Genomic DNA, 24,533 nt, shown 5'->3' on the forward strand with positions numbered 1-24,533 from the left:
GGCTTGAATGCTGGGATAATGAGAAGAATCAATTCATCAACATGTTTGTTTAGCGTCTCCTATCAACTGCCTCACAGCGTTGGCACCATATTCTCTTACATTCACTGTATCATGTGCTGTCATTTGATAGGTCTGTGCATTACTTTTCTAGGTAAGAGATATAAACACACATCCTGTCATCCATTCTTCCCAATCACCAGGCTATTTGTGCATCTTCACAACTACACACTATGACAACCACTAACAAACTCTTATCACAATGTATGGCCCTGACGTCTGCCTTCCCAAAAAATCATTATGGAAAGTTTTGTGTTTGAATCAAAAGTTGTTGTTTTTCTTTTTCATTTGACTGAATTAAGGCTAAAATTAAACCTCACTACGAGAGCAGTTCAAAAGAACACAACTGGATGGTTCAAGTTTGAAGAGAATTGTGGCAAACCTTTTGAAGTGTACACAGAAATGTCACTCAAGGTTTACTTTCTTTCCATGTGTGTTTTGAAGCTGTGTATTGAGCCTGTGTTTAATCACTGTACCGTGGAATTGATATTTCGTGTCGTTCCAGGCAGGCAGCTGTACAGATGGACAACGTTGGGTAGACATGCTGCTCCTCTCTCAGCTACTGCTGCATGATCAAGTCAACACTGCACCCTGGTGGATGCTCTTTCAAATACACCTTGTACATGGGTCAATTACTGGACGATTTTTGTCTGGGTTTAGTAATTTATTCAAAAACATTAAATATACAATTCATAAAGACAATGACTTGAATACACAATCTAATATTATTCGATTTTTTTTATTATTAAATTAAACTTCAAAAATCAAGATTAACCAAAATCATTTGTAAAAACTACTTTAACTTGAAAAATGTGTAAAATTTCAAAAATAATGATTGAAATCCCATGTGTATTGAAAGTGTAAAGAAATTACTGGTAATACTTTACTTATAGCCTTTATAATGCATTATGAAAGTATTTTTAATGCATTAATTATGCCTTGTAATGCATCTCAATGCATTGTATGGTCTCATGAACAATTGTAACCGCAGGTATAATACATTATAATATTTATCTATTCATTGGTACACCTTTAGAAAGTATAACTCAAAACACATGACAAACGACCTATTTCAGATGTAATGAGAAATCTGCAAATATTGGTACAATTATTTATTAAAATATATAATGCATTATAACATAGATTATGAATACATTTATAATGCATTATACAAAGGCTTTAAGTTAAGTGTTACCATTACATTTTATTGGTTATAAAACCTGATGGTTTCAATTAAATCAGTAATTAAATTAGCAGTTAATTGATCACGTTAGGAATATTAATGAATAACAAGGTGAAATCATACTAATCATATAAATGAAGATTTAAAGAAAATCATTATTTTGCTGGCTTGCAGGCTAGAAAATAGAAGTATTTGACTCCCATCATAACTTCTGTCTCCGAGGATATCACGTCCATTGCACACAACAGTCTTTACAGGAAAATGAGAGTGTGAGGAAAAAAGAAAGAGATGGTGTGATACACACACGAGTATATTACAGACATTTCAATCATGAATTGGTGTAGAGAACTCTACAGTATATCTCATACCTTTTTTCAATGTCCTTTGAGATTCGTCTGGCCTCTTCTGGATCTTTTTTTAATAGTGCCTGGAAAGTGGAGAAAGACTCCACCATGCCGATGTAGCCAGAGAGAGGTACAGGCTTCCTCACCCAAAAAACCTCTTGCCTTGAGACAAAACACAGTTGCAGACCGGCTTCTGATTGGTCAATACAGCATTCCAGCCATGTTATAATCCACAATAAAGAAATAGCTTTGACATTTATTTATTTTTCTATTTATTTATGATCCTGCATAGCAACCATCTGTTATGTCAGACACACATAATGAATTTGCTTAATGGCATAAAAAAAATATATATATTGTGTCCTTCCATTTTATTAAAGCAATAAGGAACAAGGCAGAACAAGTCCTAACTGTGGCTATAGTCACAATATAACAGCTTCTCTTACATTATAGCTTAATAAAACCATCTCCAGTCACTAAACCTAAGACTTTGCACTTTGAACTGCCTTCACCTAACTACAAAATTGTCAGTGACCAGAGTGCCCGTCATTGCCACCAGAGGGCACTCCACCCCGGACTATTCCCTCTCAATCATGGACTTCATCCCCCATAATCCTCTGCCTGGACTCATCAACCATGATTACATCCACCTGTGTGTCATTACCTTGTTTAGCTCACTCTTTATAAGCCTGGTTTTCTCAGTCTTAAGACTTTCAAAGTCTTGTTTAGTGTTTCTACTGCAATTCTGAGCTCTCTGTCTGTTGTTCCCATGTCCATGGTTTTGATCTCCGCCTGTCCTACGATTTTCCTATTTGCCTGTGTCCCTGTGATTGTTTGGACTGCTTACTTTGTGTTTATGACCTCTTGCCCGTTTTCTGGATTACGTCTTTGGATAACCCTCTGAACAATAAACTGCCTTTGAATCCTCAACCTTCTTGTCTCGGAGCAATTCATAACAAAAATTAACATTTTAACAGCTAGTTGGATAATGTAGAACTACATTACCATTCTTTAACTGGGTACTGGAGAGAGTCGTAGGTTTTCTTGTAAAGTTCGAGGGAGCTGGCACCCAGGTAAGGGTTCCGGAAAGGATGTAGCACTGCATAAAACTGTAATAAGACATATATAACTCTATAGTTGTGAGACAAAAATTGTAACACTTGTTTATGAGAGAAAATATCAAACAGCACATCAGGGCGGCCTGTGAGTCACGCAACATGACTATGATTCAAAGCTCAGGAATAAACCAGTGGCTCAGACAACAGTTTTATTTTATTTTATTTACACTCTTAGAAGAAAAGGCTCTACATAGAACCATAAAGAGTTCTGTCAGGTGCTTATTGTATAGAACCTTTTAGAGGTTCCCATTATTTAATGGATTTAGTTTTAATTTTGTTTGAATTAATGTTTAATCAATTACATTTTATGAATTGATATTTAGTAATAACGTATTATGGAATTTAAGACATTTCTCTTTTTTTTTTTGGCATAAAGTCTTTAAAACTGAGTCAAGAATCCTATAGAACCCCATTGAATCTTTTTTTAAAGCGTGTAAAATGTAGAGAATAAGTCTGAGTTCTGACCCATATTGAAATACTGTTTTAACATTTGGACTTTTCAGTGAAATTAATAGGTTTCATGAAAGTATAGTGCTTACATAAATTATTATTTTGATCTTTGAACTAGTAGTTTAATCAGTCGTAGTGCTATAAAATAGGGTGGGCAATGTGTGTTGAGTAAATGTTTTATTGTTATGACTTAATAGAAGATCAGGTGTTTTTTATATTATTGGTCATATGGACATTTTACATCATTTCAAAGAACTTCTAAAATGTCCTCAGTATATGTGGAACACACACAAATGTTCAGACAGTTGATAAGCATTTATAAGTCAGAAATCTTAATTCTTATTATTCCTACCTCATTACAGATGTGGTTTAAAGTCTCTGAGCAGTCTCCATAGCTGAGCTCCATGTCCATGGTGTAGTTAAGAAGTGCGAGGCAGCCATTAGGCTTAAGCACTCTGTGAGCCTCCTGAAGAAAACGTGAATGGTCAAACCAATGGAACGCAGACATTGCCGTCACAAGATCTACAGAGCCATCTTCAAAAGGCAGTTCTTCAGCTGGACACTCCCTTTGTGTTTCAAACAAGTGAAAACAGTAGCATGCATACTATGGGTTAAACTCATGAAGAGAACAAAATCAAGGGCATAATCATGATTTATTTCACCCTTAAATAAACTTTTTTACAAAAATTTTAATTGCAATGAATTTCTCATTAAAACACTTCCCCACTGTTTAACTCAAGTAAAACAGTAAAGAGAATCATCCTGTCTGGAAACAACACTCTTTAATAAAAAAATTAAAAATAAATCATAAGGCAGTACAACAAATATGATCATGATGTATAAATGCTTTGCAATTATATATGTATATGTGTATACACGATTCTCATACATTTCATTTGAAAGTCACTTTGGATAAAATAATCTGCTAAAGAAATTAATTAATAAAATATCATAAAAAAAAATAAAAAAAACCTCTAGATAAGCAAGTTTGATAATATTCCTCCTTGATTACTTTGGCATTTTTGTGCATATGCAGTGGTGTGTTTGATCCATTGTGACAGAAATGCCATAGTGACCTAGTTCCACAATGAATAGCCAATTCCAAGCACAATTTCTGAGGCTAAATTGCACAAATCCTCAGATTAACAGTCCCTTTTGTAGTAAAACGACAGGATACTAAATGTTTCTGCATTAGTTTTAAAGCAAAGTGTAGTGTGTTGATGATTGTGTACTGTGTGGTTGATGGAAAGCTGATTTATTTACACAAAGGCAAGCTGTTTGCCTACAGTACCTGTAAGAGACATTTGGAATGTTGACATGTTTCCTCGCCATCTCCAGTTGAGCTGGGCTGATGTCTGTTCCCACCACACGAGTAAAATGTGGTGCTAAGAGCAACGTTCCCTGCCCTGACCCACAACCAACATCTACTGCCAGGTCATTGGATGCATCTTTCTGAGAAAATACAGTAAAGTGTACAATATGTCCAAACGTAAATAAAATGGCATATATGGCAGGCAAATGAATGAATGAACAGTCATGACAAAAGTCTTACATTACTCGTGTGGAATTGTAGAACCTTGCTGATGAGCTCTTCAGAAGGAGAAATTCTGTACTTCCAGTATGAGGTTGCATGTTCTTTACCCTCAAACAAACGTACAGACATTTTTGGAAAGCTGTACAGCCTCTCAAATCAGAAAGCTGGAGAGATTTGTGAACAGTCAGCATACTAACTTGAGGGAAAGGAAAATATAGGAAACAGGGGAGGAGCCATCTCGGGTTTCAGAGTCTACTTATTTCCTCACACGCTGATACAATATCAACTGTGACAAAAGCACAAAGCTGTTTAAAACATTCCTTTCGGCTAACCATTATGTGCTCAGTTTGCTAATGAGGACTTGTGGCTCACACACAGAGGTTTTAGCTCATTCACTGTGCAGTAGAATACTAAAAGTCCTTTCAAGGTTAATGAACATCTCCTTTTCAATGAGCAGAATGGGATAAAATGTTTCCAGGCTAACTAGATGTCATGCTGGGAGGATGAAGTAAAATATTCACACTGATATCAGAGCAGGGAAAAACTTTACACTCAAGTTTACCCTACAGTAATTTTGAAAGCCATCTCGGGTTAGTTTAAAATCATAAAACAAGTGATGTAAGCAGGAAAGTTAAGAAAGATTAACTTCATTAAAGATTTCATCATATGAAAATATTGAAAAAAAGCACAGAGATGTTAATGCTCAACCAATCACATGCAGTACAATATTGCATCACTCCCTAAAAAGTAGGCTAACTAATTGCGTTACTTAGTTACTTTTTATGGAAAGTAATTAATTATTTTACTTTTGCGTTAGCTTTTCTCACCTGGGCTGGACTTTTTTGGTAAGAGGTATTTTTGGAAAATGTTAAGGCCTTTTAGGCCAAAAGTGAAGTGGCTCCGGAGATCTGAATAAGATCCATTGACAGATGTACGAGCAAGAAGCACAACTGAATGTACGGGAAGCCAAAAGGTTAAAAAAGGATTGTATTTTTTCCCGAAATTTAAGCGTTTTTTTATTTTTTTATTAGAAGCAAGTTTTTCCCCTCCTGTCAATTCAATCCAGATTATTTTTTTTCAAAAAAAATAAAAAATAAAAATAATAATAATAATAATAAAAACAAACAATAATATAAGGAACTCTTTTTCTCATGTGTCTCACTTTTTTCAGGTCAGAGCAACTACCCCTCAAAATTCCAGGCTGTGCACGTCCCTGCCGGAGAATATAGTTCAACACTATTCAGCAAAAAAAAAAAAAAAAAAAAAAAAAAAAATATATATATATATATATATATATATATATATATATAATATGACACTGTGACACCTGTCTTGGACTTTGTTTTGCCTTCTGTTTGTGCACCATGTGTTTTCTTGTTAATCAGTTTCACCTGTTACCTGTCATCATCCTCATCAGTCATCATCACTCACCGTGTGCATCTATTGTCACTTAGGGCGTTTTCACACCTGAAAGTCCGCACCAAGGTCCGAACCAAAGGTCATGTTTTGATACATTGTATACATTTGGTTAGTTTTGGTTTGGTTTCACATTGCAATTATGCGAGCGCACTAAAGAACTTTACATTACGTACTTGCGTCATCATCTATATGGGCTGCATCTTGACATTGATTGGTTTGTAAACGGACGTGCGTCTGACGTCAGTGTGTTGTCAATTCGGCGGATAACTTTGACAAGAATGAATGAACAGACGCATATCGTTGCCACTATACTGTTATTATTACGGCACTCCCTGCAGTACCGACTATACTCGAGGCGAGTTCAAATTCGCCAAACGAACATCCTCGGTTTGCGAACATTTTATCGTCGCCGGCAGGACGCAGAAAAAATGTGTGTGTGTGTGTGTGTAACGTTACGCGCGCGCGCGCGTTTGAATCAGCTGGAAGAAATACGTTGGGCAGGACTGACAGATCTGCACATAAATATTCTTCTTCAGTTGTTTAGGCTACGCGGGAACCACCGGAACTTCCTGTAAATAGTCTGAAAGTCCGAACCATACAGAAAATGCTTTCACACTAGAGACGAACCAAACCTTTGCTCAGTTTGATCCGGACCGAGACCACCTCTTTTCGTCGGACCAAATTTCGTCTGTTTGGTCCGGACCGTGGTCCGGGGGAGGTTTCACACCTGCAATTTTGATTCGGACCAAACTGAAAAGTCCGAAAGTCCGGACCAAACAAGGTAGGTGTGAAAGGGCCCTAAATCTCCGTAAGTGTCCTGCCTGGTCGGCTCTACGTCTTTACTGCTTGCTATGTTTGGTACGTGTCTTGTTCATAAATAATAAATAGAGTTTGATCATTATCAGTCTTCCTGAACATGCCTCACGCAGCCAAAGCGTGACATTTATATATATATATATATATATATATATATATATATATATATACACACACACACACACACACACACAAACGTGTTTAACTAAAGTCATTTTTTGCTTTCAAGTATGGTTGAATTGGATCACCGAAGGTCAACACAACAGCAAAGATATTGGTTAATAAAGCGAGCTTAAATACATAAATTATGTATTATTTAACATTTAATTATTTCAGTTTTGTGTAATACGGAGTTTGCATTTCAGTGTTTTTATTCATTTTGAGGAATACTGAACCTGTTTTTTGTGCAAGTGAGATGAGTAAATGCATATTCACGTTTAGTCTAGAACTACAATAATCATCATGTTTACAGAGTGAACAACACATTTGCCTCTTACTCCAGATTTCTCTCAACATGGGGACAGGAGAGGTGTCAGTCAATAAATGAGAAAAAGTCAATTGCGTTACTTACTTGAAAAAGTAACTCAGATATTTTGTTGTAAATTTAAAAGTAATGTGTTGCTTTACTCGTTACTTTAAAAAAAGTAATCTGATTACGTAACTGATGTTGTGTAATGCATTACCCCCAGGCTCCAACACTGAGATAAAAAATAAAAAAAGATTAAGGTGAAGTGTGGGTGTTAAGAAATATTATTTTACATTTTTACAAAACCTAGTTTGGAGTAAAAATGTCTGTGACATCCAGGGAATGTTTACTGTTCATGTGAAAAAACTACACAACTGCAAAAAATGAAAATAAAACATTGATTTTATTGTGGTTTTTTTTTAAACAACATTATATTAATGCATGTATGTTGTAGAGTAAATTACTTCAAAGTAACATTTTGCAACATCATAATACATAGTGAAAAACTAAGTGGTTTATATTTTCAGAATATTTCATGTGAAATTATAAAAAAAAATTGTGCTTGTAATTCATAGATTTGTTAACAACTTGATTGATGAAGTAAGATTAAAACTTATGTAGGAACTGCATTAGATGGAATGACAGCACAGGAGTGTTGGGTCATGTGTCACTCAGGTTTACATGCAAGCACACAGAAGTACTCCATTATAAAGTCAACTTTGGTCTCTGTTGATGACTCTTTCAACTCATCTAGAATACTGGAACAGAATAAGTGACACGTAAATATACCATCAATATCATATATCAAGGACAAAAAGCATATTAGTGTAATCTAATATTTAGAAAAATGAATTAACATTGTTTCCTCAAAGAGAAACTTACAGTACAATTTTGTGTTGCAAACCATAAATGCTGCATGACAGTAAAATCCCTGAAGTGCTGAAGTTTTTGAGAAAGAAGTAATTACCGTGATGCTGTTTTCTCCAACAGCGCAGTTGCAGCATTTGGATCGGCTCTCAGATAGGCTTGGTACATGGAGAACGTCTGAATAAAACCAGTTATGTTCTTGACGCTCAGCTGCAGCTTTATTGGAATTATTTCGATCCTTACAAAGACACAACAGAATATTACAAAGGTATCAGAAACCACAACTGCAACTCATATCATTTCAAAAATGGCATTATTTAAAATAAAATATGTAAAAAAGAATGTTATTTTAACATAATAATGTATAGACAAAATATGTCTTATTTTAAACACAAATTGAGCTATACAAAAGAAAGCAAATGTGATAAGCAGATTTGTGTAGAGGCTCATTTTGACACAGAAGGTTAATTATTCATTACAGTGCAGTGCTCTAGTTTACAGTACCTCTCTTTATCTGGGAAGGGTATGGCTTCAAACAAGTCCTTTAGCTTACTGTTGGCCCCAGTTACCCTAGTGCTTGTGTAGGGCAGCAGAATTTGCTTTACCTAGCAGGATAAATTAACATCAGAGTGCAGATATCACTATTCTGTGAGCACATTGCAGCAGTTAAATTACAAATTTGATAAACATGCATTCAGTAAGCTGAAGCTTTGGTATTTAAATATTAAACAGTGTCAGTTTGTTACATAATTTACTATTAAATCAGCTCTGTGTACTCATATTCAATTCATATATACAGTACATAGTTCTGGTATATGCTTACTTCCTCATATATGTTATTAAGTCGATCACCACAGGACTCATGGTGCATTTTCATATTGTCTCCATAGCCAAAGAGAGCCAGGCAGCCATGAGGCTTTAGGACACGCACAGCCTCCTTTATAAAACCTTCAACGTCAAACCAATGAGCTGCAGACGCAGCCGTCAGCAGATCCACCGAGCCATCTGGGAATGACAGATCCTCTGCAGTGCCAACTCTGTCAATTAATGATAAACATGATAAGGCTAGACCACAGTAAACTGTCTCAAAGACCTAATTTCGTTCTTTCAAGGTTCTACAAAGGTATAAAGGTGCATTGTTCCATATCTTTTGCACAATCAGAGTAAAGAAGAGATGGGACAAGAATGAGTTGTTTGTTAAGGAAGAGTAGAAACATGCTTTACTGACCTGTAGCTGAGGTTAGGGAACCCTGGCACTGCTCTTGCTTCCTCCACCTGAGATTCACTGACATCAATGCCCACCACCTGCTGAAAATATGGTGTCAGCGAACGGGAGTTCTGCCCTGTTCCGCAGCCTAAATCCACGGCCAGCTGATGGGGCTTTCCTTTCTGTGAAGCATGTTTTTATATTTTATAACATTATATGAGAGAATAGAATTTTATGAATAAATTAGTAAATATGCATAGGTTATGTAACATCAGCTACTGTATGACTTTGGAGGTGCTATGGTATCTTATATTATCTTATCTAAATTTATATTATATACTATTACGGCCACATAATAGTATGTGTTAATGAATATTTATTATTACTACTACTACAATAATGTATTATAATTGTATTATAGGCTTAATGTATTTTTTTGGAAAGGCTTTAGAGTTACCAAACAAACATTCAGCTGTCATGCACACAATAATGTGGACAAACATGTCAGATTGTTGCACTCAAAATGTACAATAACATTACCTTTTTTTCCAGATACTGAAGAATAAGCTCCTTCAGCTCATCAGGTGGATCAAATCGATATTTTTGATATAGGGAGGCATGTTGTTTATCTTCGAACATTCTGAAAGTCATCTTCACTGTGACTTCAGAGCAAATCTTCAGAGGAAAATTCTGCACAAGAAGAGTTAATTATTACTGGACATTACAAGCAAGAGGCGGGACAAACCACTAGTGACCATGATAATAGTCTGAATAGAGTGGTGCAGGGAAGATGTCACAGTTCGTTGTACACCAGGAGTGTCCAATCCTGTTCCTGGAGATCTAACTTCCTGCAGAGTTCAGCTCCAATCCTGGCATGTGTGTTGGATCTGAACTCTGCAGACAGTACATCTCCAGGAACATGATTGGGCACCCTAATTTACTATTTGTTTACATTAATTGATTCAGATTCATTTACGTCATCATTAAAAAGTGATAAGAAAACTATGGTACAAAGAAACGGACAGAAAGCTTAATAGCTAGTTAAACCATCGACTACCATATTCGGCATCAAAAGCGGATTTGTAAAGACTTCATATTACACAATGTCCGAATGTGCCGGAGTTTACTCATGATAAAAAGAGCAAAATATGTAACTTAGCCCAGTTTTCATTTGATGCTGTTGATGTATCTAGATGCGTAAAAACGAGTAGAGAGGGGCTAATGTTTTGTAATAAACCTACATAAATTAATGAATTCATACTTCGAAATGTACAACATTATATATTTTTTTTTCAATATTAATGTATCACTATATTTAAAAACATTTTTAATAACATAACATTTCTTTAATTTGTCTTTCACGTTGCGATATTCACACTTCTTGTCTCGTCCGTGACGTGTCTTCATGGGAACTCACAGAGACAGAGATCATGCGAGCTGTGTGTCATCTATCAGCCGCTGTCTTTGTCTGTGCGTGCCGGCAACATATCGCACTAAACACTCCAAATCAAAGTTGCAGTCCGTTCATTCTTGTCTGACGAAAGAACTCTAGCCTCGACTGGACTCATTTGATAAATAATACCACGTAAATTGTAATAAGACTGTGCAGTGCTATGGACGTCGCCATTGATATTTACTTTTTCCAGTGTCAACAGCCAGATATCGCGAGAGTAGAAAATGGGGTTTATTTGTTCGTGCACCAGGCGCTACTAAAATAATTTTAACTTTCTTCAATTTGACTAAATGTAGTTAAAACTGAGGAAAGTTTTAAATAATATCTTTACGTGTATTCTTAGAATATATCCTCGTGCATTCTATATATATTTATTATTATTAGACTGTATCATACAAAGGATCTTTATCCATTTTAGAATGTGAAGTGCTGTTCTCTCTTTTTTTTTCTTTTTTTTTTTTACTTTGATCACAGCACTGTAAAAAAAAAAATCACAGATGTGCTCTTTGAAAATGTGTTTATTAATACATCACCAGAGGGCAGCAGTCAACACGCTGTGGTGATCTAAAAGACGGAAGCACCTGAAGACACAGCAGTTGTGTGCAATGGTCATTCAATGGTAATTATGGCCAAAGTGTGATATTATCTAAGCATTAGGAATTAAAGAGTACTACCACATCTGAGAGACGCAAAAATAATTGTAAACTGAAATGTAAGCTAACTTTGGACTTGTGAACAACCCAGACTTAAACAAAGTTACAACATATAAAAATGTATCATGTGCCATTTTCAGTGATCCTGTTCTCAAATATCCAAAGTAGGCCTATGCCAAAAAGGTAGGCCTACCTCAGCTGACTCAAACAGTCCATTTAAACCGTCAGTATTCTTTTGTTTATTTTAATATCTCTATTTGAAAATGTAAAGTCAAAAGTTATATATTAAAGGCAAAAAAAGAAAAGAAAGAACAGCACACTACATTTCCTTCCTACTTTCATTTCCCCTTGCTCTAAAATAAGACTGAACAAAACAGAATGCATATTATCTCCGTTTTAATTTTAATGTTGAGAAGTGGGTTTTGTCGCAAATCTCAAGAAGGTGAGTTTTACAAACCTGAACATAAATAAAAAATATTTTTTGTTTTACTTTATTATTGAATAAGTTGATTCTGTCCGGAAACTTGTCAGTTATGATTAGTTGAACAGGATATGTTGAGTTTTATAAACCTGTCATTTTTATTTTAACAATACTCTGTGTTTGTAACATGATTAAGTTTAGGCTACATAAATCTAGCCAGGTAACTACAAAATGTATTATATTATTATTTGAGTAAACATTATGCTTGTAACTATAATGATGTGATTGATTAACCCTATATCCAAAGGAATTCTAATATTTTGTCATAGGGACCCACATATTTGTTCACTCTGTTTTAATTTAATTTCTCTAAAAGTTCTGCGTGGATCTGATGTGTTTTTGCGATGCGAGGTCTCTCTCCTGTCTGAATCCTCAACATTGCAGTGGGAGAGAGATGGAGAACAAACATCCAACACCACTCTACTGTACAACAACTCTGCTTACATCATTTTACACACCATTGATGAACACAGTCAGGGGAAATATTACTGTAGATTAATGGAAGATGGAAATGTATCAACGGTTAGGATTCACACACTTAATGTCAGTTCATGTAAGTATATTCTTTCATATTATATTAAATCTGTGGTGTATGCCTAAATAATAATATTTTCATTAAGAATACTGAATTAAACATGCAGAAGTAATCTCACATTTAAAAAAAAATCTTTAGGCGTAAAGACAGTGCTTTTTAAAACTGAAATGTATAACTGAGATGTATTCACTGAAATTCACCATGTCTTTCCAGATTCATATAATGGAAATACTAAAATGAATACAATTTACAGACAAAGCTCTAATAATAGTGACGTATCACTGATCTGCAAGTCTAAAAATGAATACCATAGATGGAAGTGGACCTGGGAGCCGAGGTCTAATTCAAAGACTGATCTGATAGCAGTTGAAAAAGGAAGAAAAGTTCAAGTAAAAGGACAAATTAAACCAGGAAGACTTTCTTCAACCACATACAATAGTCAATCGTTTATCTTTCACATCTCACCTGTGAACTTCAATTATAGTGGGAAATACAGGTGTATTACAAATGATCAAAATCCTCCCTATACAACCACAATGCTACACACCATCAGAGGTTTGCACATTTCAATCAGCCAATCAATCAATAAAAATAAATACATTGATTTTTCAGCTACATTTTGCTCATCAGTACATTTGTTCATTGCATTTAAAAGGTAATTGATGTTGTTGTTGATTTCAGTCTCAGTGGAGCCCCCTGATGGTGTGTTGAGGAATCAGTCAGTGATTCTTACCTGTGAAGTTTCTGAAGTGACTGATTCAGTGGCGCTGGTCTGGCTCAGGATGGAGGGGAACAGAGGAGTGCTGGGAAAACAGCAAATTATGACTGAGAAAAACAACAAGTTACAACTCACAGTGAATCTGTCCTGCAATGAAACAGAGCACTGGCAGTGTGCAGTTTTTACTGAGGATACACTCAGAGCTCTGGCTCCTATAACAATCAGTCTTTCCTCATCAACAGAAACCTCAACTGTACCAAACCAAGGTAATAAATTAACCATTAAGTTTACAGTACTAGCATACAAATAGTGAATTGTCACTGTGTAGTCATGACGCTGGGCAGTGTTGGTGTATTATCTGACTCCATAATGTTTCTGCAGAAGATATCATGACACAGGAAAGTCATCTACAGATCGTGATCATTGTGGTGTGTGTTGTCATTGGCACTGTGCTGATTCTGCTGCTGGGACTTCTAGTTTTTAAACGTCAGCGAAAAACGGGTGAGCTGATCTCAGAGACAGTATGAGGAGGAAAAGATGCTCCATAGAAAAATAAATGGGACACTCAATGTGGCAGCTGGATAATTGTTGTGACTTTGTAGCCTACTCTATATGCTTAGGCTATTAACTCGATAAGCCTGAAAGAAACAGATTTTATCATGACTTGGTCTGTCTCCATACAAGTAGATTGGAGCTGTACTTGTATACCTTTTTTAACATAGTTACTAAAATAGTTTCTAAAACGGCAGCCAAGCCAACTGATTTGCCTTAAAGGGACATTAGCTTATCTGCACATTAGCGTTGCCACTGAGACCGTTATCTTGATGAGGGTATAAAAGGGGGGCGATTTTTGAGAACTTAAACGTGCTCTAAGCGATATTGGGTGACGTCACTTCTTGTTGACGTTCGAAGGATTGTCAAACAAAACGGAGGCTAGCTCAACCCTCCCTCCTCCTCATCCCGTCCCCTCGCCCTCCCTTCCGTGCTTCCTGAAACAGGCTTTTCCGATGTAAATTCGGGACTTTGCTATTTGCAAAAATTCGGAAGAAATCCTTCTCCTTTTCCGTCATCTCTTTGGTCATGTGTCGGCCATATCAAAATTCAAGAGAATATAATTCTAAGGTTAGTTGTTGTCGTTGTTTAGGACATCTGTCTAGGATGCACTAAACCCCCCCCCCCCCCCCCCCCAACCCCCACCCCCAAATCATTCTTGTCGGTTATTGGCTGGAACAGTGTTTGTTATGTTTCGTGGTCCAGGTTGGGCCAGTTTGTTTTTATTGCCGTTTCTGGAGCCTGCAGTCTACAGAGATTATTATTATTATTTTATTTTTTTTTTTTACAGTGTGTTCAGGGGACAGGCAGCTAGCGGATAGTGAGGAGATGTTTGCTGTACGTGACAAAAAATGTTTCGGCCTAAAAAACGCGTCATATCGCTTAGAGCACCTTTAATGCCATTATACCTTTATGCCATTATAAATAACTACAGTGCATGTTTCAAATATAAACTTTAATTCATATCTTAAAATGTTTTGTATGTTTTATGTGTCTGTGTCCATGTTTATAATGCATGCTTTTATGATTGCAATGAGATTTAAATGAGGGATGTATTGTTTTGATAGATGAAGTTCATGTCACTGGATTAAAATCACATGAAGATGAGGACATCCATTATGCTTCAGTGACGTTTGCAGGATCTAGTCAGGGTGAGGCAGGATGGAGGTTCACATTAACCTCTGTGTGCTCTTTATAGTGTTAAATCTATGACTTTGATTAATTTTCCAGGAGATGACAGCTGGTTTAAAACCGATCATTCAAGTTCAGAGGTCAGCTATGAAACCCTCTTTTTCATAAACATTTCAGAACATCATTTTGATTTGCTAATGATGTTGTTTGTGATTTATGTAAAGTTAATACACTCTTTAAGCTTGTATATCTCAATTTCTACAGGTGTTGGACAGGAACTACATCTAGGAACTAGGAACAGTCATCTACTCAGCTGTTAAAGCACAGTGAGCCATCACACTGGAAATTAATGTATAGAACTTTATTACATTGTTATATTACTAAATGGAAATGAAAACACCAAATTAATCCTGTATTAATACTAGCTATCTAGTCATTAATTATTTTTGTATATTAAAAATTAAGAATTTATATTATTTTCTATGTTCAAGTGCATTTTGGGTTTGCCCTATCTGTAAGCAAAGGGTTTCATTTGTATCTCTGAGTGTCGATCAATCTGTTTGCATGCCAGATCGAAACTCAGTGTGGTTTCATAAAATAAAACTGTGTTAAAAATAGCACAGTATTTCCTGTAGTGGAAAACTGCAACAGATGTTTCAACTAGTCAAGTCATATATAAAATGTGTACAAAACTCATATATATATATGAGTTGCAACCTTTTTATACAGTGAAATATTAATTAAAGGAAGCCTGATGTCAGGCCTATTGTCGTTTTTTTTCTTCTTCGGTTTAATTTAACAGATTAGTCTCCATGTACTTGGTTGCTATGGTTTCTTATTGATTGATCTGTCCCACAAATTGTTTTACCCCTCAATATCTTGTGTAATTATTGTTGTGTATTTTGTTAATGCTACCAGTTTAACTTCATTTCCCATAATGCACAGTGTTAGATGTGTTTCCAAAAAAAAACCCCAAAAAACATGTACTGTTACATCTGTGAATACTGAAGTGAGTAAAAGAGCAGTCATGGTATGTCCATGTGTGTGTCGTACTTACCAGTCTGAGCGGTTGTATTCTTTGTATTCTCATCAGTTTTATATGGTTTGGTTTTCTGTTCTCCTGCATTGGCCCTGGAGTTTGGAGTGGAGTTGGAAATTGGAGTTTTTTGGTTTTTTAATAAATACACTTCTTGCTGTTAGATCCTCTACTCTCACTTTGTGGACTAACCTGTAACACTAGCAAAGTTTGTGGGTTTTTTTATTTCCGTAATGGACCCTTTTCACATTTTCTGGGTTCTCAGAAGCAGAATTCATCATAGTTGGGTAAACTTTAATAGTGGCAAACAGGAGATGACAGCAAATATAAGTTTTGTATTCAGATTTGCTCCAATAGCAAAAGAAAAAATCCATGATAGTGTTTCCACAACTTTATAAAATAGGAAAAAAACATAGGCTACTACAGCTGTCTGGAGAGAGAATTATGTGAAATTTGCTTTCACTCCTTTGGCCATTGTATTAAAAACACTCTCGCAGCAGTTAATTAGATTTTGTTTTGTTTTTGTAATTTACTGCCAATGTAATACAACACATTGTATAGCATTATAAATGTATGTTAAAAATGGAAATATGAAAAACTTTACTAGATTTGCGATGTTGGTAACTGTGAGAGTCATCACAGTCTGAGAGAAGGGTCCATTGTAACTGTTTTTCATTTCAAAATGGTTCAGACCCCAAATGAAGGTTGGCTGAGTTTTAGTATTTTATTTTATTAGCATGCAACAGTAAAAAAAAAAAAAAAAAATTGTATATATACAGTATATTACATTGCAGTGCCAAAGACAGACAACAAAACTTGTTGTAGACTACTTCATATTTTACTGAAAATCCTAAAGAAGGCTGTTTAATAGTCGGTTGTTACAAGGTCTTTGGGGCATGGGGGTTGTTGGGCCACAAAATATCAGTTCAGATCAATTTCTTTGCACAATTTATAATGCTTTTCTTTTCACAATGCATAGTTTTAAAGTAGCTTAACAAAGGCTAGTACCTTGTAACAATGTTCACTGCTAGAAGGAAGAAGACGGGGTCGGCTTGACTGAGACTTGTATCTTTATTTCACAATCAGCAGATCACACAAAAAACATAAATCCGAGCAAACTCTTTCCACCAGTTCTCTCCAGAGCGTGCTCAGTGCTGGTGGTGTCTCAGTTAGACCCTCTCTCTCGCTTCTCATCTCCCAGGTGGCTTTATACGGTCTCTTCACGCCAATTACTGAAACAAGTCACAGGTGTTTGTCATTTGCACTTGACCCACTACTCCGTGTATATTTGTAGATGTGTATGTGCTTACAAAAGAAACTAAGTTTCAAAAATTGACCAGGGGCCTCGATCCTTTATAACCGTTGCGTACGCACAAAACAGGCCCTGAAAGAGGCGTACGACACTTCCGACGCATAACTTGTGATTTATAAAAACAAACTTGATGGGAAAATTTGCGCATGTACCTGCTCGCAAACTCTGTATGTGTGTACAAACATTTTGGAGACGGAGCAGTTTGGCGACACCGATGGTGAGCTGGAGTTAAATGTCTTTTTGGTCACTTTTAGACAGAACATTTTAAGAAAATTATAATTCATAGTTGTAAGTTAAACACTCAAATTCACTGATTTAATGAAACCTGTTAAGTTGCAAACATAATTTTTTTGAGTTCTGTTGACTTTATAATGTTGATCACTACATTTACTTAATATTGTGTGTAATTTAAACTAAAATTTCTGCCTTAAAGGATTTTTGTTCAAAATTAAGTTGTTGTAACAATGAAATTGTCTTGATAACTTTGGAAATTGGATAGTGGATTTCTAGTTCCTAGTGTGCTTTGCATAGTATTGAATAAGGAGAATACATTTTGTAATTAAGTGTTATTTTATTTGTTTTTAATGAAGAGAAAAAACATTTTAGTGTTTATTGCTGTTATGTTTGACATTTAACAGAGTTTCTGAACTTTTTGTGGTTACCATTGTGCTGAAGAGTATTGTGCATGAAGGTAAACACTATTTACACAAGCTATGACTGTGCTAATGTCAGTGATAAGTAATATCTTTCTTGTTCATTAAATTCACATGCTAAATCAGTTACATTTGGCATGTGCTATGAAAGCAGTGTATTTTAGATAAAATAGGTAAGATTAATTGGTTCCAGGGCTCAAATAATTGGAACGACTTAAAGTAATCGCGTAATCACCTTAAAAATAATTGTGTTCATGCTACAAATTATTAAGTTCCTCTAATTCAATGCTGTTTGTTGGTTGAACATAATTTTATTAGAAGTTGTCATAATAAAAAAATAAAATAATGCAAACTGTCACATTAATTATTATTATTTTAATTTTTTTTGAGCCAACACATTGTTTTAGTGTGTGGTCGGAATCTCCCAAAGAGAGCCTTTCAGGAGAACCACACATGAACAGGCCAAAAAGGAGCAACTAGCAATAGGAGAACTCCCTTTTGCCCGACTCTGGCCAGAACTCCCAGGAGCTGAGGGATTGAGGAAAAGGCGTAAAATGAAGCCCTCGGCCACGTTTGTACCATGGAATCCAGTCCTAGTGGAGTTGGAGGTATGAGAGAAAACCAGAGGGGACAGTGGGTCGACTCCTCGGTGGCGAACAGATCCACTTTCTCTTTGCTGAACCTCCAGGTGGAGTCTCCAATCTCTGGGTCTCAGCACCTGCCTCGACAGATTGTCCTCTCCCACATTCAAATGCCCTGGAATATAAACTACTCTAAGTGATAGCAGTCTGCCTTGAGCCCAGAGTAACATCAGCATCATCAGCCTGAACAGGGAGCAAGAACACAGACAGACTACTGACTACTGTAGAAGACTACTGACATGTTGTCTGTCAGCATTAACACATGTTAGCCTCTCAGATCTGGGAGAAAATATTTTAGAGCCAGAAATAAAACCTTCATCTCAAAGCAATTTAAGAGCCAAAGATCTTCCATGATCGCCCCCCAGCCAGTGAAGCAAGCATCTGTAGTCACTGTCTTGCGGCGACCACATGCCCCTAGTGTGGGACCCAAAGTGAGAAACCAGGGGTCCCCCCACATAGAAAGGGAACAAAGTCCTCTGTACATTACCCTTATCTTTTTCAATGGGTTGCACGATGGGTGGAACCCTTTGCCTTTTAGCCACAGCTAAAAAGGTCTCTAGTACAGATGCTGCCATAAGGCCCAATAACCTCTGAAACTGGTGGAAATGAATCTCCTGACCTAGCTTGAAGTCCTTCACAGTGACAAGGAGGGAGTCGACTCGAGCGAGAGAAACCATGCCACCCCCAGAAAAATCTCAATGCCGAACCGCTACCTCTTCCAACTTGGTCAATACGAGCCAGTCGTCGATGTAATTGCTTATGTGAGTGCCTTGGAGTCACCTGACCATCCTTTTGGCCAATCAAGATTGGCGTTTTCACACATGCTTTAAACACCGGCTCACGCAAAAGCGTTCCAATAGCGTCAGCGTCATGACGCAGCATCAAGTTTCCTTTAAAGGTGAACTAAGTAACTTTTTTTTACCTTAACTGAACAGCTTCGGAGTCATTGGAATGGTTATATTACTTATTTCGGGTTGAATGGTGGTCGTTTCGCACCCCCCTGGTGCCCGTGAGCGGAAAATATGCACTTGCAACTTTGGGGTGGCGGGCCGCCGGCCGCCGCGTCAGGAAGTCTCGCGTGATATCAGGTCTCGCGATGTAAACAATTGCTTTACGGCCAAAATAAATCTGCTAAAAGGCCGTCATTATTGCGCTCCCTCACGCTGTCCGAACCCGAATGAAGAAGACGTTTTAAAGAATATCCCATCTGCTTTGATGTCGTTGATCTGCTAGCCTCTGGTGTCTGAGAATAGCCAACGAGTTTTTACAACAGTGTTGTCAAATATCATTTCCGAAGCTGTGGGGGGAGCTCTAGAGAGAAACCTGCGAGCAAAAAGCGAGAATACAGCGAAGAAATCCCGAAGTTACTGAGCCCCGCTTTAAAAGGAAACTCAAGATAGGTCAGTTTAGCAAATCATTTCCTGAACCGGAAACTAGCTAACCATGCAAACCAGACTAATCTAAAATTAAATTTCTAAACATGCCTCATTATATTGATACAGATAACCTAAAATGGGTTTATTAGGGCTGTTTAAAGCCCTGTACAAACAGAAGATTCAAAATGGACATTTTGTTTAAAATTCATGTACTGGTTGTTTTCTATGACAGGCAGGCTTTGCACCGCCCATTAAAATGTACTGTCTAGCTGTTTCTTCAGAGTGCATCATTGTATCCGAGGCACTGAAAAGAAGAATCATGCCACTTAAACCTTTTAAAATCTTTATATTGATGTGTGGATTTTTTTCCCGACTCCACGCCATCGGTGAGTCTCACTTTAACCAATTGATCATATCAAAACCTCTTCTCTCTTTTGCTGTTTTTTATTTTACTCACAACATACACTAATTAGAAATTGATAAATTATGATAAATTATGGAATGATTTAATAATGTTCAAACTATTTAAAAAAAAACATTTAAACATTATAATTTATACAGTACAGTACAGTAATCTGTAGGTTTCGTAATCTCCATTGTCATCAAATTTAAATTAAATATATATTTAAAAATAACGGTTTAATTCAAAACAAATTAACTAAAGTAAAAGATTTTTTTTTTAAATTAGTCCAGAAATATCACTCATACACTCTCACAGGCACATAAATCTACTGGAGTTGAACATTACATGACAGCAGATACTTAAACATGTCTGTGTGTCAATGTCAGCATACAGTATATTCTGTAGCCTCTCTTTGTTTAAATGTTTTGAAAATTCTGATGAATACATATGTATTTATGGAAAGTCCTCAGATGATGTATAGCACACTTTGTGTTTTGTCCTGCAAGGTTTATTTTATGTAATTGTTGTAATTCTAATTGTTTTTTATCCTACTCAGCATTTCAAACTGCCCCAAAGGAAGGTAAGTAGACAGCAAAAATATTTTAAAAGTAACAGTAAATTTTGTTATAAATGTAGGAAAGATACACAACATTTCTCACAATCGGTTCTAATACTCCATCTTCCAAAGTTCAGCGTGGCGTTGATGTGTCTTTGCGATGCGAGGTCTCTCTCCTGTCTGAATCCTCAACATTGCAGTGGGAGAGAGATGGAGAACAAACATCCAACACCACTCTACTGTACAACAACTCTGCTTACATCATTTTACACACCGTTGATGAACACAGTCAGGGGAAATATTACTGTAGATTAATGGAAGATGGAAGAGTCGAAACGGTTAGGATTCACACGCTTAATGTCAGTTCAAGTAAGTATATTCTTTTATATTAAATCCGTGGTTTATGCCTAAATAATAATGTTCTATAATATTTTCATTAAAATTATTAAGTTAAACGTGCAGAAGTCTTCTAAAAAAGAACAAAACAAAAAAAAACCTTTAGGCCTACCCAAGTGAAATTATTTTATACTTATGCACAATTTATTTGAATGTACTTAAGTTGAACTATTATGTATTTGTGGCACACTATAACTTAGTTTACTTAACGTCTGTTAAATTGGAAGAACTCATTTTGTATACTAAAATGCATTTTAGTTGTCCAAAAGCAGTGGTGAAGTTCAACTAAATATGTATTAAATGTACTTGTTTGTGCTAAAGTGGAACTATTCCAAGTGTACTTAAGTACACTTTAAATATGTACTCTTGTATTTAAGGTTTGAAATACAGAATTCACTCAGTATAAACTTCAAATGTATTTTGGTGACATTACAATTGTAATTCAATTACACTGTGAGTGTTGAACATACATTCATGATAACAAACTGAGGTCATACTTGTAGTGCTTTTAAAGCACATTGCAATGGCAGTCCAAATAAACTTGAAGTGTGCTCATGGCATTATTATTGTTTGCTTCAAACACAATAGCCTAAGTGGTTCTCAATTCCAGTCCTCGGGACCCCCTGCTCTGCACATTTTGTATGTCTCCCTTATTTAACACACCTGAACCAGATCATCAGCTCATTAGGAGAGACTCCATTAACTAAACTGAGTGCGTCAGATAAGAGAGACATACAAAATGTGCAGAGCAAGGGGTCCCGAGGACTGGAATTGAGAACCACTGGCTAAACTTTATAAATAATGACATTTTACAGACACACCAAAGTATACCAGTAACTCACTTATTTGGAGAACATTAGTCAGACAATGGGAACAGATATAAGTAAATTGAATGTAGGAAACATAAGCGCACTCAGTTAACCAGTTACCCACGCAAAACGGGGTTACTTTGCGTTCTTTCTATACTGTTACAAGTACTGCGATAAGCAAACAGTTTTTTCCATCAATGACAGCACAAATTATATGGATTTAAAGACTGCGAATCGCCAAGAAAAGTCTCAATATAGGCGCAGTAGAAAATACTGGCATGAAAATAAACTTGAAACGGCCTGTAAAGAACACCAAAGTGCATTGAACTTGAAGCTGTTGAAGAAATAAAGCCTGCAGACACAACATTAAACTTTACCTTGTAACACCTGCTTTTAAAAACATGATGTTGCATAAAGAATTAAAGGACCAGAGACTTCCATGTTTCAATGAGCCATGTGTATTCACCTACACCACAAATCACCATACAGTCAGACATGTCGTTCAGTTGCAAGGGAAACATTAAATAGTTCAGACTTTTATAGTAGCATATTTGGCTAGAGCTCAGTCTTTAGAGTAGTATAGGAGCAAGATGAAACCGTACTTAAGTGCAACGTTGAGAAATGCAATATGCGACGCTGAGAAGAGAGAACTGTTCTGGAGACCGGAGAGAGTTCAAACAGCCCGCATTCACTCAACCGTTGATTTAGGGTGGGGGATGGGTGCACTGTCTTAATTGAGTAAACTTACTCAATTTCTTAAGAGTGTTAAATATTATTAATATTGATTTGAATTAAGTAATATTTGTGGTTCTTGAAACAGATCAGTTTTTATTCTCCATTCTCAAATATCTTGATAGAAATTTCACAAATATATTGTGTTTTATAAATAAATTCTTTATTGCACAATACACATTTCTTAATATTAAAGCCTAAAATGTGTTTTAATATAGGGTAGTATGATCTCTGTATAATATCAGTCTTTAAATGCAAGATATTTAAAGTAAGTATACTTGCAATTGTTCCACTTTAGCACAATCAAATATAAGTATATAAATATATCTTTAGTTGGACCTCAGCACTATATCCGGAAAATTACAGAGCATTAAGAACAAAATTAGTTGTTCCAATTTAGCAGACTTTAAGTATATAAATTTAGTATGCCAAAAGTACAATTGCAGGGTATTTATATTAAGTACATAAATATAAATGTTTTTTTTTTTTAAATACATTTTAGTATATTAATTTTCACTAGGGTATAAAGACAGTGCTTTTCAGAAATATGTTTAAAACTGAGTACTAACTGAGATGTATTCACTGAAATTCACCGTGTTACCTATTGTCTTTCCAGGTTCATATAATGGAAATACTGGTACTAAAATGAATACCATTTACAGACAAAGCTCTAATAATAGTGACGTATCACTGATCTGCAAGACTAAAAAGGAATACGAAAGCTGGAAGTGGACCTGGGAGCCGAGGTCTAATTCACAGACTGATCTGATAGCAGTTGAAAAAGGAAGTGAAGTTCAAGTAAAAGGACCAATTAAACCAGGAAGACTTTCTTCAACCACATTCAATAGTCAATCGTTAATCTTTCACATCTCACCTGTGAACTTCAATTATAGTGGGAAATACAGGTGTATTACAAGTGATAAAAATCCTCCCTATACAACCACAATGCTACACACCATCAGAGGTTTGCAAATATCAATCAGTCAATCAATCAATAAAAATAAATACATAGATTTTTCTGCTACATTTTGCTCATCAGTACATTTGTTCATTGCATTTAAAAGGTAATTGATGTTGTTGTTGATTTCAGTCTCAGTGGAGCCCCCTGATGGTGTGTTGAGGAATCAGTCAGTGCTTCTTACCTGTGAAGTTTCTGAAGTGACTGATTCAGTGACGCTGGTCTGGCTCAGGATGGAGGGGAACAGAGGAGTGCTGGGAAAACGGCAAATTATGACTGAGAAAAACAACAAGTTACAACTCACAGTGAATCTGTCCAGCAATGAAACAGAGGACTGGCAGTGTGCAGTTTTTACTGAGGATACACTCAGAGCTCTGGCTCCTATAACAATCAGTCTTTCCTCATCAACAGAAACCTCAACTGTACCAAACCAAGGTAATAAATTAACCATTAAGTTTACGTACTAGCATACAAATAGTGAATTGTCACTGTGTAGTCATGACGCTGGGCAGTGTTGGTGTATTATCTGACTCCATAATGTTTCTGCAGAAGATATCATGACACAGGAAAGTTATCTAAAGAACGTGATCATCGTGGTGTGTGTTGTCATTGGCACTGTGCTGATTCTGCTGCTGGGACTTCTAGTTTTTGATTGTCAGCGAAAAACAGGTGATCTG

At 36.2% G+C, this 24,533-nt stretch overlaps 2 protein-coding genes across 2 annotated transcripts; one reads left to right on the plus strand and one right to left on the minus strand.

The window, feature by feature from the left end:
- Positions 1-705: 705 nt before the first annotated feature.
- On the minus strand, positions 706-24,322 carry LOC311299003 (uncharacterized protein). The gene is made up of 14 exons (XM_084422385.1): positions 24,041-24,322; positions 10,002-10,151; positions 9,483-9,643; positions 9,078-9,291; positions 8,759-8,859; positions 8,355-8,492; positions 8,059-8,145; positions 6,760-6,832; positions 4,705-4,836; positions 4,444-4,604; positions 3,505-3,718; positions 2,590-2,693; positions 1,609-1,746; positions 706-1,489 (listed from the first exon to the last, which is right to left on the minus strand). The coding sequence occupies exons 1-14, from the start codon at positions 24,305-24,307 to the stop codon at positions 1,396-1,398; spliced, it is 2,034 nt and encodes a 677-aa protein (XP_084278511.1). The 5' UTR covers positions 24,308-24,322; the 3' UTR covers positions 706-1,395.
- On the plus strand, positions 11,554-16,183 carry LOC311298214 (uncharacterized protein). The gene is made up of 8 exons (XM_084420956.1): positions 11,554-12,009; positions 12,365-12,601; positions 12,797-13,138; positions 13,265-13,567; positions 13,683-13,802; positions 14,921-15,004; positions 15,084-15,124; positions 15,249-16,183. Exons 1-8 carry the CDS (start codon positions 11,946-11,948, stop codon positions 15,270-15,272), a joined length of 1,215 nt encoding a protein of 404 aa, XP_084277082.1. The 5' UTR covers positions 11,554-11,945; the 3' UTR covers positions 15,273-16,183.
- Positions 24,323-24,533: the final 211 nt, after the last annotated feature.

This window comes from Rutilus rutilus (assembly GCF_951802725.1).
Source record: "Rutilus rutilus genome assembly, chromosome: 10".
Classification (NCBI taxonomy): Eukaryota; Metazoa; Chordata; class Actinopteri; order Cypriniformes; family Leuciscidae; genus Rutilus; species Rutilus rutilus.

What these genes read in the sequence shown, in the direction of transcription:
- LOC311298214 (XM_084420956.1), top strand. Translation starts at nt 11,946, where the DNA reads ATGCATATTATCTCCGTTTTAATTTTAATGTTGAGAAGTGGGTTTTGT. An exon ending in CACACTTAATGTCAGTTCAT is followed by an intron (nt 12,602 to 12,796) that starts GTAAGTATATTC and finishes ATGTCTTTCCAG; the next exon opens with ATTCATATAATGGAAATACT. An exon ending in CCGATCATTCAAGTTCAGAG is followed by an intron (nt 15,125 to 15,248) that starts GTCAGCTATGAA and finishes CAATTTCTACAG; the next exon opens with GTGTTGGACAGGAACTACAT.
- LOC311299003 (XM_084422385.1), bottom strand. Translation starts at nt 24,307, where the DNA reads ATGGTTAATTTATTACCTTGGTTTGGTACAGTTGAGGTTTCTGTTGAT. An exon ending in TTCAGTATCTGGAAAAAAAG is followed by an intron (nt 9,644 to 10,001) that starts GTAATGTTATTG and finishes CATGCTTCACAG; the next exon opens with AAAGGAAAGCCCCATCAGCT. An exon ending in GTGCTTGCATGTAAACCTGA is followed by an intron (nt 6,833 to 8,058) that starts GTGACACATGAC and finishes TCAAAATTGCAG; the next exon opens with GTGTGAAACCTCCCCCGGAC.